The sequence below is a fragment of the Pan troglodytes genome, chromosome 12 (assembly GCF_028858775.2).
Source record: "Pan troglodytes isolate AG18354 chromosome 12, NHGRI_mPanTro3-v2.0_pri, whole genome shotgun sequence".
Lineage (NCBI taxonomy): Eukaryota > Metazoa > Chordata > Mammalia > Primates > Hominidae > Pan > Pan troglodytes.
Window position 1 is genome coordinate 95,737,817 of NC_072410.2, and position 15,498 is coordinate 95,753,314.

General features: G+C 48.5%; 1 protein-coding gene across 9 annotated transcripts in view; it reads left to right on the top strand.

The window, feature by feature from the left end:
- The window catches only part of CGREF1 (cell growth regulator with EF-hand domain 1), a 20,225-nt gene continuing 4,727 nt past the window's right edge, over window positions 1-15,498 (top strand). For 2 of the 9 annotated variants that reach the window (XM_003308921.5, XM_525718.8), the window contains exons 1-2: window positions 2-284; window positions 14,736-14,826. In XM_003308921.5, the coding sequence (XP_003308969.2) occupies window positions 14,747-14,826 (80 nt within the window). In that variant the 5' untranslated portion in view covers window positions 2-284; window positions 14,736-14,746. Of the gene's footprint in view, window positions 356-7,517; window positions 8,467-14,735; window positions 14,827-15,498 lie in introns of those variants that run through there. The other 7 variants (XM_009442177.4, XM_054677750.1, XM_054677751.1 and 4 more) reach the window with 7 other exon arrangements.

Sequence of the window (15,498 nt, forward strand, 5' to 3'; positions counted from 1 at the left end):
CACACACGCGCACACTCACACGGGCGCGCGCAGCCCCTCCGGCCGCGGGCGCAGCGGGGGCGCTGGTGGAGCTGCGAAGGGCCAGGTCCGGCGGGCGGGGCGGCGGCTGGCACTGGCTCCGGACTCTGCCCGTCCAGGGCGGCGGCTCCAGCCGGGAGGGCGACGTGGAGCGGCCACGTGGAGCGGCCCGGGGGAGGCTGGCGGCGGGAGGCGAGGCGCGGGCGGCGCAGCAGCCAGGAGCGCCCACGGAGCTGGACCCCCAGAGCCTCGCGGCGCCGCAGCAGGTGGGTGACACCCCGCCCCGGCCGGCCGGAGACCCGAGCCCATCACCGTCAGCCAGCCAGGGCCGCGCGGGGTAGGTGGCCTCCAGCCTCTGGTCCAGATCCCGAGAGCGCAGTCTCTCTGCATCCCCTGCGGCTCAGACGCGGCGGGAGCAGTGGCCCTTGCCCCTGTGTACCCTGAGGGCAGGTGGAGGAAGGGACTGGAGAGCGAGCCTGAGGCTCCTTGGTGTGAATTTGGGGCTTCGCAGTTCCCCAGGCGCTTCCCCCAGCCCCGCATTCCGTGTTCCAGCAGTCCTGGGGGAGGGGCAGCTGGCGGGAGCTTTCCCCCTCATCCGACGGGGAAGAAATGGAGCGCTGGGGAGGGCCCGAGGCTGTCGTCCGCTTGGAAGTGGCCGAGGGACCAGCTCCCGGGTGTGGGCTTCTCTAGCCCTGTAGCCGCTGTCTCCTTTCTTGGGGGATGGGTGCTGGGAGGCACAAGGGCACCAGAGGGATAAATTAAGAATTAAGGGAGAGGATTCCACTCAAAATTTTAGCTTCCCAACAGTTGGACTCTACAGGAGATGGAACTGCCGGCCTGTGAGGTGCTAGGTTCCTGTCCTGGAATGATTCAAGCAGAGGCCATTTGACAGGGTTGCTGAGGAAGAAATTTTTGCATTGGATGGCAAGTTACCCAGGATAACCCTGCAAGGCCCCTGCCACAGCCCAGAGGCTCTGAAATACCCAAGCAGCACCTGCTTGGTGCCAGGCACCTACCCTAAGTTTTCTCATTGCAGCCTCCCCAAACCTTTAGGAGACAGATACTGTTATCCTCATTTTTAAAATGCAGATCCCGACCAGGAGCAGTGGCTCACGCCTGTAATCCCAGCACTTTGGGAGGCCGAGATGGGCAGAACACGAGGTCAGGAGATCGATACCATCCTGGTTAACACGGTGAAACCCCGTCTCTGCTAAAAATACAAAAAAATTTAGCCAGGCGTGGTAGCAGGCGCCTGTAGTCCCAGCTACTCGGGAGGCTGAGGCAGGAGAATGCAGAATGGCGTGAACCCGGGAGTAGAGCTTGCAGTGAGCCGAGATCGTGCCACTGCACTCCAGCCTGGGCGACAGAGCGAGACTCCGCCTCAAAAAAAAAAAAAAAAAATTCAGATCCCAGGGCTCAGAGAGGTTAAGACACCTGCCTAGGTCCCACAGTGAGTAGTATCAGAGGCAGGATTTGATCAGAAGTCTAACCTGTAGAGTGTGCTCTCCTCCCATGCACTGGTGCAAAGGCTTGAAGAACACTGGGGCCGGAGGGTCATTGTGAATGTGTGAGTGCACGTGTGTGACATAACTTTATTAAATTACATGGCAACTGTTAACAGTTATGGTGGCTTTCATGTGTTTATTAGGGTAATTATGTTCATGCACATTATAGTTATAGAAAATGGTTAGGGACATTTTTATTGGACAGGCAGTGGTTCAATAGCTATTTTATTTCTCTCACTTACAAAAGCTTTTGTTAATGTTTAGAAATGTCTAAGTGTCAACACATCGCACTAACCTCATTACACATTACATGAGGTGCCTTAGCCTTTCCTTAAACCACTGAGGTGGGTTACTTGCACTAAAATGTCACAGTTGGAAGCATTACTTAGAATATTGGCCAGGTGCAGTGGCTCATGCCTGTAATCCCAGCACTTTGGGATGCCAAGGTGGGTAGATCACTTGAGGTCAGGGGTTCGAGAACAGCCTGTCCAACGTGGTGAAACCCCGTCTCTACTAAAAATACAAAAATTAGCCAGGTGTAGTGGTGCACACCTGTAATCCCAGCTACTTGGGAGGCTGAGGCAGGAGAATCGCTTGAGCCTGGGAAGTGGAGACTATGGTGAGTAGATTTTGCGCCACTGCACTCCAGCCTGGGTGACAGAGCGAGACTCCATTTCAAAAAAAAAAAAGAGAGAGAGAGAGAATAGGCCTGGCCTGGTGGCTCATCCCTGTAATCCCAGCACTTTGGGAGGCCAAGGTGGGCGGATCACCTGAGGTCAGGAGTTCAAGACCAGCCTGGCCAAGATGCCGAAACCCCATCTCTACTAAAAATACAAAATTAGCAGGTCATGGTGGCACATGCCTGTAATCCCAGCTACTCGGGAGGCTGAGGCAGGAGAATTGCTTGAACTCGGGAGGTGGAGGTTGTGGTGAGCTGAGATCGCGCCATTGCACTCCAGCCTGGGCAGCAGAGTGAGACTCCATCTCAAAATAAAAAAATTATACTGAAAGTCCACTTCATTTACTTTTTTTCTCTCTCTCTTTTTTTGAGATAGTCTTGCTCTGTGACCCCAGCTGGAGTGCAATGGCACAATCTTGGCTCATTGCAACCTCTGCCTCCTGGGTTCAAGCAATTCTCGTGTCTCAGCCTCCGAAGTAGCTGGGATTACAGGCACGTGCCACTGTGCCTGGCTAATTTTTGTATTTTTAGTAGAGATGGGGTTTCACCACGTTGGCCAGGCTGGTCTCAAACTCCTGACCTCAGGTGATCCTTCCACCTTGGCCTCCTAAAGTGCTGGGATTACAGGTGTAAGCCACCATGCCCGGCCTTTTTTTTTTTTTTGATGGCATCTTGCTGTCATCCAGGCTGGAGTGCAGTGGTGTAATTATAGCTCACTGCAGCCTTCAACTCCTGGGCTGAAGTGATCCTCCTGCATCAGCCTCCCAAGTAGCTGGGACCATAGATTTGAGCCACCATGCTGTCTAATTAAAAACAATTTTTGTTTGTTTGTTTTTTTTAGAGATGGGGGGGGGGTCTCATTTTGCTTCCCAGGCTGGTCTCGAACTCCTGGCTTCAAGCAATCCTTTTGCCTTGGCCTGCGAAGTACTGGGATTACAGGCGTGAGCCATTGTACTCAGCCCAATCACTTGCATTTTTGAGGTGGGCTATAACCGAATGCTAAGGTTGTCAGGAGGGCCCAGGACATTCCAGATTGAGGATGGAACAGGTTGGGCAAAAGCACTGAAAAGTGAAAGTGGAAAGTATTTTAGGAGACTCCAATAACTCCTTTGTTTGAAGCAGTGTGCTATCATAATGCAGCACTGGAAGATGAGTCAACAGTAACTTGATATCTGATTGTAGAAGGCCTTGAATGCCCAGGTGAAGATTCTGGACTGTAATCGAAATAGGGAGCCACTGAAGGTTCTAGAGCAGTGGAATTCTAGCAAAGGAAGATTTATCTGATGTGGGTATGGAGGGTTCTTTAAGTGGAGAAAATACCAGAGACAGGGATAACACTAAAAGGCTTGTATATTAGTTTGTGCCAGAAGTAATTCATTATTCATTTAATGTTCACTGTAACCCTGTGAGGTAAATATTATCTCCAGTATGTGGATAAGGTAACTGAAGTTTAGTGAGAAAAATTAATTTACCCAAGGTCACAGGGACACTCAGTGGTGGAGCTTGGGTTTAAAAGTAGGTCTGGCTATTTCCAAAGCTCTGTTTTCTGTCCATTAAACATACTGAAGAGTTAAATATATGAGGGGTACATAGGACCAAGAAGAGGAGAGTGATAGTCATTCACGGGGTAGGACTCAGGACCAGGTGCATAATTTGCAGGGCTCGGTGCAAAAATGATTGAGAGTTTCAAGATAGTGACAACAGAGCATTAGCCTAAGCACAGGGCCCCTCTGAGAGCGGAGAACTTGTGACTTCACAGGACGCACACCCATGAAGCCAGCCCTTACATGGTTGGTTTTCCAATTACTATGGCAGTGTAACAAACCACCTCAAAATGTAATGGCTTAAAAGGATAATGGGCCCAGCATGGTAGCTCATGCCTATAATCCCAGCACTTTGGAAAGCCGAGGCAGGAGGATTGCTTGAGCCTGGGTGTTTCCAGTCAGCCTGGGCAACATGTGAGACCCTGTCACACACACACACACAAAAAGATAACGTTGATGTTGACTTTGCACATGAGTGCAGGCTGTGGAGACAAGCACATTTCTACTGCATTCAGTGTTGGCTGGGGCAGCTCAGAGGCTGGGGGTTAGAATTATCTGGAGCTTGGCTCTCTCCCCTGTCTGGTTGTTGGGCTGGGAAGATTTGAGCCGGAGGCTTCTCAGGCATCTGTTTCTAGGTGGGTTCTCCACACTCTCTCTTCCGTAGGGTGGTTTCGGGGAGACCGGGCTCCTTCCATGGTGGCTCAAGGTTCCAGAGGTGCACATCTGTGTGTCAAGTGAAGGGGAGAACCAGAACCAGGCATAAGCTAGGTCACTTTTATTACTTGGACTTGGAAGTCATGTAAGCACCATTTCAGCAACTCATTAGAAGCCAGTCACTAAGTCCAGATCATATACAAGGGGAGGCGAGTTAGACTCCAAGTTTTGTGGGAAGGAATGTCAAAGAATGTGTAGACAGGTTTTTAAAGCTACCACAGTGGCCTAATGAGTGAGAGGATGAGTGGATCTGAGGGGTGCTTCCCCTTTATGCCTGAACGGCTCCCCCCAGAGTCATCCTTTGGAGTTCACAGACATCCTCCTTTAAAAGGCATCTGAGGGCCGGGTGTGGTGGCTTACACCTATAATCCCAGCACTTTGGGAGGCTGAGGCAGGCGGATCACGAGGTCAAGAGATCGAGACCATCCTGGCAAACATGGTGAAACCCCGTCTCTACTGAAAATACAAAAATTAGCTGGGTGTGGTGGCGTGCACCTGTAGTCCCAGCTACTTGGGAGGCTGAGGCAGGAGAACTGGTTGAACCTGGGAGACGGAGGTTGCAGTGAGCCGAGATCACGCCACTGCACTCCAGCCTGGTGACAGAGTGAGACTCTTTCTCAAAAAAAAAAAAAAAAAAAAAAAGGCACCTGCTAGTGTGTAAGAACACGTGAAGTCTGGATGATGAGTTTTGACAGCTCTGAGGGATTTAAATGACTCCAGTGCCTCCTGTCGGCCTGGGTCCTAGCAGTAAACAGATAGGGTGGAGAAAGCAATTTGAGAGGAGCCAGGTGGGAAGGGGGTGTGTGAAGCCACTGTGGGGCCGTGCAGATGAACTCTTGGCAGGAAAAAGGCCTTATTGTAGATCAGGCACTGCACTTTACACATCTTGTCTCATTAATTAAACCCTCACCACAGCCCTGCCAGAGGTGCTCTCGTCAGCCCCGCATTACAGATGGAGAACCTGAAGCACAGAAAAGCCGCACAGCTAGTGGGCTGCGGAGCCCAGATTTGAACACAGGCAGCCTGAGGTCAGGGCCCATACCCCCCAACTTTGGGCCGTACCACCTATTCCATAGCAATTCTGTGTTTTTCTTGCGTTAACATTTGTATCTTTTCCTACTTACATATTTGCAAGCTTTAGGGGGAAAAAGAAAAAGTAATTCGACCTTAAGAGATCAGCTTAGTGATAAGAGAGTGCCTTACATATGGCAGGTGTTCAATAAATATTAAAGAAATGAATATTTATCCTTATTGTACAAACTTATATCTAACTTGCCTTCCCTACGGATGCTTGCCCTCTGGTCTTTGTCATGTGGCAGCTGTTGGTGCTTTCCATGGTATTCTCTGTGGCACCCAGGCCAGGGAGCCAGAACTTCTGGCATTCTCCTGGCCAACTGGCTCTCTCAGCCATTAGGCACCCCTCCTTCCACCTTAGAGACTGGAACCCTCAGCTGACCTCAGCCCCCTTCTTCAGACCAGCAGCACTCTAGATACAAAGAACTGGGAGAGGCAGCCCTCTCTCTGCCCATTCACCCAGACCCTCCTTCAGCTGCTGCTTCCTGACCTCTCAGGCACCCTGTAGGCAGGGCCTTCTCTCTAACCTTCCTGGAAACAAGGCACTCATCTCTGCAGCTCCTGGACCTCCATTCAGTACCCATAGGTTTCTAGGGAGATTTCTGTCTTCTACTTCCTGCTGAGGCCCAGGTGGTGGAACCCCACCCTTCTGGGGACCCGGGAAGCCTCCACACACTAGCGGCAATTCCTTCAGTTCTCTGTCACTTGTCTCCTCGAACGTGATTTGTGGTATATTTCAAGACACAGAAGTTTAAACTTTTGATATACTCAAATCTGCTCATTTTTTCCTTTTAAACTTTCTGAGTTGATTTATTATATTTAATGGTTCTATCGCATAATATGGTTTGTTCAGCCATTGCCTAAATGTTAGACATTCAGGTTGCTTACATTTGTTTGACTAATATTAATAGCACAGCTATACATATCTTTGTAATTTCTTTTCCATTTATATTCTTTTATGTAATCCCCAAGACGATATTGTTGGGTCAGAGTTTTAGGAAATTAATACACATTTCCAGACTGCTCTCTAAAAACATTTCAGGTTTATAGTTCCAGAAGCAGTAAAGGTTAATACTCACTGATTCAGTTTCCTTAGTGATTGTAAGACTATCAAAGCTTATTTCTTTTTGCATCAGTTTTGCTATTAAGTTTTTCTAGGAAATTGGCCATATCCTCTAAGTTTTCAAATCTCTGCTGTTTCTTTAGTTATGTCCCTATTTTCCTTCTTAATATTGTTTGTGCCTTTTCTATTTGTTCTTTTAGTCTTTGGTTTGTTTTTATTTTTTTCTGAAATGGGGTCTCACTCTGTCACCCAGGCTGGAGTACAGCAGCACAATCACAGCTCACTGCAGTCTCAACCTCCTGGGCTCAAGTCATCCTTCACCTCAGCTTCCCAAGTAGCTAGGACTACAGGCGTGCGCCACCACGCCCAGCTAATTTTTTAAAATTAATTTTTTGTAGAGATGGGGGTCTCACTATGTTGCCCAAGCTGGCCTCCAACTTCTGGGCTCAAGCAATCCTTCTGCCTCAGCCTCCCAAAGTGCTGGTGAGAGGTGACAGTGTGTGCCCTCGCTCGTTCTCGGCGCCTCCTCGGCCTTGGCGCCCACTCTGGCCACGCTTGAGGAGCCCTTCAGCCCACCGCTGCACTGTGGGAGCCCCTTTCTGTACTGGCCAAGGCCGGAGCCGGCTCCTTCAGCTTGCAGGGAGGTGTGTAGGGAGAGGCGCGAGCGCGAACCGGGGCTGCGCGCGGCGCTTGCCGGCCAGCGCGAGTTCCGGGTGGGCGTGGGCTCGGGGGCCCAGCACTCCGAGCTGCCGGCCGGCCCCGCCGGCCCCGGGCAGTGAGGGGCTTAGCACCTGGGCCAGCAGCTGCTGTGCTCTACTTCTCGCCGGGCCTCAGCTGCCTCCCCGCGGGGCAGGGCTCGAGACCTGCAGCCCGCCATGCCTGAGCCTCCCCACTGCCGTGGGCTCCTGCACGGCCCGAGCCTCCAACGAGCGCCGCCCCCTGCTCCACGGCGCCCAGTCCCATCGACCACCCAAGGACTGAGGAGTGCGGGCGCAGGGTGCGGGACTGACAGGCAGCTCCACCTGCGGCCCCGGTGCAGGATCCACTGGGTGAAGCCAGCTGAGCTCTTGAGTCTGGTGGGGGCTTGGAGAACCTTTATGTCTAGCTAAGGGATTGTAAATACGCCAGTTGGCACTCTGTATCTAGCTCAAGGTTTGTAAACACACCAATCAGCACCCTGTGTCTAGCTCAGGGTTTGGGAATGCACCAATTGACACTCTGTATCTAGCTAACCTAGTGGGGACGTAGAGAACCTTTGTGTCTAGCTCAGGGATTGTAAACGCACCAATCAGCACCCTGTCAAAACAGACCACTCCGCTCTCTGTAAAATGGACCAATCAGCAGGATGTGGGCGGGGGCCGGATAAGAGAATAAAAGCAGGCTGCCGGAGCCAGTAGTGGCAACCTGTTCAGGTCGTTTTCCACACTGTGGAAGCTTTGTTCTTTCGCTCTTTGCAATAAATCTTGCTGCTGCTCACTCTTTGGGTTCACACTGCCTTTATGAGCTGTAACACTCACCACGAAGGTCTACAGCTTCACTCCTGAAGCCAGCGAGATCACAAACCCACTGGGAGAAACGAACAACTCCAGACGCACTGCCTTAAGAGCTGTAACACTCACTGCGAAGGTCCGCAGCTGCATTCCTGAGCCAGTGAGACCACAAACCCACCAGAAGGAAGAAATTCCGAACATCAGAAGGAACAAACTCCAGACACGCCGCCTTTAGGAACTGTAACACTCAACCGCGAGGGTCCGCGGCTTCATTCTTGAAGTGAGTGAGACCAAGAACCCACCAATTCCGGACACACTGGGATTACAGGTGTGAACCACAACACCTGGCTCTCTTTGTTCCTAATTGAAATTGCCAAAGGTTTGTCTGTTTTACTAGGCTTTTAATTTGTTTCTTTGTATATATATATATTTTTACTTGTCTTTTTAAAGAAACCACCCTTGTTTGGCTCTGTTGCTTCTCTTTATTGTGTTTTTAATTTCTGCTATTATTTCATTTATTTTAATTTCTTTAAGTGTAGTCTCTTTTATTAGTGCTGTTTTTGTTATTTTTGGGTTTGTGTGTGTGTGTGTGTATTTTTTTGGAGATAGTCTGACTGTCACCGAGGCTGGAGTGTAGTGGTATAATTGCAGCTTACTACTGCCTCAATGTCCCACGTTCAAATGTTCTTCCCACCTCAGCCTCCCTAGTAGCTGGATCTACAGATGTATGTCACCACACCCAGCTAATTTTTTTTTAAATTATTTTCTGTAGAGACAGGGTGTTGCCCAGGCTGGTCTCAAACTCCTGGGCTCAAACAGAGACTATGTTGCCCAGGCTGGTCTCAAACTCCTGGGCTCAAGTGATCCTCCCACCTCGGCCTCCCAAAGTGCTGGAATTACAGGCATTAGCCACACACCCAGCCTTTACTTTTTATTTCTTCTTTTTCGTCTTTTCCTGCCTTTATTTCTTCTTTTTCTGCCTTTCTTTTAGTTCAGTTTTTAAAATTCCATTAATTTTTTTCTACTGGTTTGAGGCTATACATTCCAGTTCTAATTTTTTAATGTTTATCCTTAAAATTTTAACATGCTTTTTTTTTTTTTTTTTTTTTTTTTTTTTGAGACGGAGTCTTCCTCTTGTTGCCCAGGCTGGAGTGCAATGGTGTGATCTCGGCTCACCACAACCTCCGCCTCCCAGGTTCAAGCAATTATCCTGCCTCAGCCACCCAAGTAGCTGGGATTACAGGCATGCACCACCTTGCCCAGCTAATTTTGTATTTTTAGTAGAGACAGGGTTTCTCCATGTTGGTCAGGCAGGTCTTGAACTCCCAACCTCAGGTGATCCGCCCACCTCGGCCTCCCAGAGTGCTGGGATTACAGGCGTGAGCCACCGCGCCCAGCCTTAACATGCATATTTAACAAAGTTCATCAATATGTCTACTCTCTTCCCAAACAGCCATCTTTGCTGTACATGTCATTGTCCAATATTGTAGTTCAGACCAGCTTTTTTGCCTCATATATTAACATAATTATCATTGTTTAACAGTCTATGTCTGTTTAGATTTATCCACATACTTTGTGATTTCTTTGCTCCACATGTTTTCTTGCATTTCAAACCCCTTTTTTTTTTTTTTAAGACAGGGTCTTGCTCTGTTGCCCAGGCTAGATTACAGTGGTGTGATCAGAGCTCACTGCCTCCTTCACCTCCTGGGCTCAAGCGATCCTACCACCTCAGCTTCCTGAGTAGCTGGGACTACAGGCACACCCCACCATGCCCAGCTAATTTTTTCCTATTTTTTGTAGAAATGGAGTCTCACTATATTGCCCAGGCTGGTCTTGAACTCCTGGGCTCAGGAGATCCTTCCACCTCAGCCTCCCAAAGTGCTGGGATTACAGGCACGAACTCATATCCAGCTGAATTTCCTTTAATGAAGGAATGTTAGTGGCAAATTCTCTAAGTTATTTGCCTAAAATTGTTTTTACAAGGTAGGAGGATTGCTTGCACCCAAGACCAGCCTGGGCAACAAAGTTGAGACCCTGTCTCTACCAAAAAAAAAAGCTGGGCATGGTGGCACATTCATGTCGTCCCAGCTACTTGTGAGGCAGGAGTGGGAGAATTGCTATGATCATGCCAGGAGTTCCAGCCTGGGCAACAGAGTGAGACCCTGTCTCTAAATAAATAAATAAATAAATTTGCTTCACCTCATTCTGCAAGATAATTTTGCTGAGAATAGAATTCTAGAATATCAATTTTCTCCCCTCTCTGAACACATTAAAATACTATATTACTGTATTTGGGCATCATTGTTGATGTCAAGAAATCAGCTATCAGTCTAATTACTTTTCCTATGAGATGATTTGTCTTTTCTTTCTGACTGCTTTTACAATTTTTTTTTCTTGAGTGTTCTATTTTAGAAAAATAGGTCTAGGTGAGAATTTCTGTTTATTTAATCTGCATTGAATTGTTGGGCTTCCTGGATTGGCATATTCCAGTGTTTTGCAACCTACTGGAAAAATGTCAGCTATTATTTCTTCAAATACTGCTTTTTTCCAGTTGTATCTCTTATCTTCTCCATCCACCTTGCCACTTAACCTCTGTTTTATATTTTCTATGTCTTTGACTCAATGAACTGCACTCTGGATAATTTATTCAGATCTATTTTCCAGTTCATTAACTCTCATATCAGTTGTGTCTAATCAATTTAACTCACCCGTTGCATTTTTATTTTTATTTTTTATTTATTTTTTTAAGACAGTCTCACTCTGTCGCTCAGGCTGGAGCGCAGTGGGGTGATCTTGGCTCACTGCAATCTCCGCCTCCTGGGTTCAAGCGATTCTCCTGCCTCAGCCTCCCGAGTAGCTGGGATTACAGGCGTGTGCCACCAAGCCCAGCTAACTTGTGTATTTTTAGTAGAGACAGGGTTTCACCATGTTGGCCAGGCTGGTCACCCATTGCATTTTTAAAATCAATCTTTTATTTCTAAAAGTTATGTTTGTTTCCTCTTCAAATCTACTTGGTCATTTTTATGCTCTTATTTCTTTCTTTCTCTCTTTTTTTTTTTTTTTTTTTTTTTTTTGGAGACAGAGTCTCGCTCTGTGGCCCAGGCTGGAGTGCAGTGGCATGATCTCAGCTCACTGCAACCTCTGCCTCCCAGGTTCAAGTGATTCTTCTGCCTCAGCCTCCCGAGTAGCTGGGATTACAGGTGCCCACCACCACGCCTGGCTAATTTTTTGTATTTTTAGTAGAGACGGGGTTTCACCATGTTGGCCAGGATGGTCTCAATCACCTGACCTCGTGATCCACCAGCCTCAGCCTCCTAAAGTGCGGGGACTACAGGCATGAGCCACCACACCCGGCCTCTTTTTTTTTTTTTTTTTTTTAAACATACTGTTGCTGGCTGGAAAACTCTTATTTCTTCCTCATAGTTTCAAGCTTCCCTTTAATTTCTTAAAACATGTGAACTGGCCAGGTGCGGTGACTCATGCCTGTAATCCCAGCACTTTGGGAGGCCAAGGTGGGCAGATCATGAGGTCAGGAGTTTGAGACCAGCCTGATCAACATGGTGAAACCCCATCTCTACTAAAAATACAAAAATTAACAGGGCGTGGTGGCACACGCCTGTAATCCCAGCTACTTAGGAGGGTGAGGCAGGGGAATTGCTTGAACTCGGGAGGCAGAGATTGCAGTGAGCTGAGATTGCACCACGGCACTCCAGCCTGGGCAACAGAGCGAGACCCTCTCTCAAACAAAACAAAACAAAACAAAAAAAACATGTGAACTGTATCTGCTGTATATTCTGTGTGTAACAATTCCAACACAGCTTTTCCAAGTCTACTTTTCCCTGCTATTGTTTTGCTGGCCCTTACTCAGTGTCTTATTTCTTTGTATGTTTATAACGTTTTGGCTATGAGTTCATATTCCTGGAAACTTTACCTATGGAAATTATTTGAGGCCTGGATTAGAGTTGCTCCAGAGATGTATGTTTTCCTCTGCCAGTCATCTGGGGGTGCCATCAACCAGGTTGCACTTCAAAATACATTACCTACTTTAGATGTTCTGACCATACGGGTAGCATTAATAATTCAGGCTTCAAACCCACATTAGAGGGCAGGCGCAGTGGTTCATGCCTGTAATCCCAGCAGTTTGGGAGGCTGAGGCGGGAGGATCACCTGAGATCAGGAGTTCGAGACCAGCTTGGCCAACACAGCGAAACCATGTCTCTAGTAAAAATACAAAAAATTAGCTGGGCATGGTGGCACATGCCTGTAGTCCCAGATACTCAGGAGGCTGAGGCAGGAGAATCGCTTGAGCCCGGGAGGTGGAGGTTGCAGTGAGCTGATATCATGCCACAGCAACTCCAGCCTGGGCGACAGAGTGAGAGAGACTCCATCCCAAAAAAAACAAAAACAAAAAACCCACATTAGATCAGGCTTGTTATAGAGTCTCAGGGAGAGTTTTTTTTTTTTTTCTCCCTTCTACACAGCACCAAAATCAAGAAAGGCAAAATTCTTTGCTGCCCTTCTTCATGACAAATTTACTTTTTGTTCATGTTCAGAGTGTAGCTGTTTGGAATCCCAGCTTTACGTGGGGAATCTCCTGTTAGTCTCTTCATATCAGGTGGGCCCAGGTATCATCTCTGGTCTCCTTTACAGCACAAGCACACTGACAGGCAGCTCAAGTTCACCTGGGTTTGGTTTGGCAGATACTCCTAAGGCAAAAGCTGATGTCAAGCTCACTTTCCCCCAGATTACTGTTTTCACTGCACATTTGTACTGTTGAGGATTTCTTGCCAACCCAGTGCTTTTGAAAAGATACTTTCTATTTTTATCCAGCTTTGTGGTTACTTTCATTGGGACATTTACTATTACACTCCCAGAAGTGGAAGTCTGAATGTTTTTCTAGTCCATCCTTTTTCTGGGCTGTGACCCTTTGAGGGTTTCATGTTGATACAGAGATCTCAGTTCCAATGGCCTACCTTGAACGGGCCCAGGACCTTGTCTTCTCTTCCAGGTGCAACGACTAAAACCCTAGGATTTATGTTGCCAGTTGATGTTGGTGAATACCTTTAGGGCAGCTGTGGCTTCGGCATCTTTTTTTTGGCTACTGGGGCTTATAGACACCAACAAATTATGTATACTCAATTTATCTGTTGGGCCAGTTGTATGCATAGAAAAATGAAGACAGGCCAAGTGCGGTGCCTCACGCCTGTAATCCCAGCACTTTGGGAGGCCCAGACGGGCAGATCACCTGAGGTCAGGTGTTCAAGACCAGCCTGACCAACATGGTGAAACCCCGTCTCTACTAAAAATACAAAAATTAGCCAGGTGTGGCGGCAGTTGCCTGTAATCCCAGCTACTCGGGAGGCTGAGGCAGGAGAATCACTTGAACCAGGGAGGCGGAGGTTGCAGTGAGCTGAGATCATGCCACTGCACTCCAGCTTGGGTGACAGAGCAGGACTCCTTCTCAAAAAAAAAGAAAAGAAAAAAAAAATGACAGGTTCTGTGACTCTAAGTAGCTTCATCTTCTTGTGGACTTCCATGTTTAGCTGGTTTTCCCTTAAGGTAGCTTTAAAAGGCAGAATTTTGTTTATCTTCCCATTAGCCAGGTGCTTACCTGCTCTACCCCTCATCTCTTAGGAAATGGAAGTCCACCCTGGCAGTGGTTCTGAACCTTATTAGGGTCATGGGTTGCTTGGAGGATCTGCTGAAAGCTATGAACCTTCCTCTAGGAAAACCCAGTGCCAGCCAGATGGGGATGTTCCTGATCTCTGCTAGACCATCAAGCGTCTGACGATTTTTCTTTCTAGAGATGGGCTTGGGGTCTCATGCCTTGGCTTTGGTGGCTTCTGCTTCCTCAGGAACTCAAACTACCTGTACATACCCTGGGACTCACCAGAAAGCTTTAGGCTCTGTTTGATTGGTCCATTCTATCCTTGACTGTTTTCATATACTCAAGTGGTTGATTTTGCCAATGGGCCTAAGCCATGTCAGTCTTAGGGGAAGTTTTTGTTTTTTCCTTTATAGTGGGTCTAATTTTCCTAACTGCATTTAGCAAATAGCAATTCCTGGGGCCACTGTTGGTCTGACCCTGATTTATTGTGTTTGCAGTTTGTACTTGAGTTTAGACCTATTTCAAGAAGTCTGCGCCTCTTTTGATTTGTTCTTCAGTGGGTTTTTAATAAACACAAACAGTCCATTTCTCTTTTTGCCTGTGTTGGTCTTGGTCTTTTTGTGACTCCCTGCGTTTCTTACCTGGCCTTTTTCTTAAACTTTCTGCGCTCCTTTCCATCTGTAAGATGAATGGGCTGAAGGAGGTCAGACATGCTTGCGCTGTACTTTTCTGGGCACCTTGGCACCTAGTGGGGAGCAAGGGAGTGGGGCGTGGGGTGGGGATGCGCCCCCAGCTCTGCTTCCGCCACAGCAGGCCTGCCTTTATGTGCTTTATATACAAGAGCTGGAGTGACATTTATTTTGAGCATAGTTCCATGGGATCCCTGCTGTCTGTCTGTGAGTTCTCCCTGAGCAGGAGTCCTGTATTTGGGGCTGCAGGTAGAAACAGGCAGAAAATGCACTTGTGTCTAACCCAGCCCATCTGTGACACGGTGGCAGACGCCTCTTTCCCCCGACCCCTGATTCTCTTCCTTGTTCCAGTTCCAGGAAGGATGTTACCTTTGATGATGACAGTGTTAATCCTGCTGCTGCTCCCCACGGGTCAGGCTGCCCCAAAGGATGGAGTCACAAGGTAACAGGGTTATGAGGGCAGGGCCAAGGGCTGGGAGGAGGGAAAGTCTCTAGAGAATCCAAGGGTGTGGTGGGCCCTCTGGGAGGCAGGAGACTGGAGTGTAGGTTCCCCGATCTCTGTATCTCCCTGCCATCAGCCTCCCATCTTGTGCCTGTCAGAGTGCCACAAAGTGGGCATTCAGTACATGCTTGCTGGACCCATTTGGAATCAGGGAACTCAGCTCCAGTGCATCATGAAGAACAGGGAAGAAGCTGTGGCGCCAGAGAAGTGGGGGCTGCAATTGTTTGTTTGTTTGTTCTTGAGACAGTCTTACTCTGTCGCCCAGGCTGGAGTACAGTGGCATGATCTCAGCTCACTGCGAGCTCCGCCTCCCGGGTTCAAGCAATTCTTCTGCCTCAGCCTCCCGAGTAGCTGGGACTACAGGCGCCCGCCACCATGCTGGGCTAATTTTTGTATTTTTAGTAGAGGTGGGGTTTCACCATGTTGGCCAGGCTGGTCTCGAACTCTTGACCTTGTGATCCGCCCACATCGGCCTCTCAAAGTGCTGGGATTACAGGCATGACCCACCGTGCCTGGCCTGCAGTTTTGTTATCAAGACCTTGAGGTGGGCCGGGTGTGGTGGCTCACACCTGTAATCCCAGCACTTTGGGAGGCCGAGGTGGACAGATCACC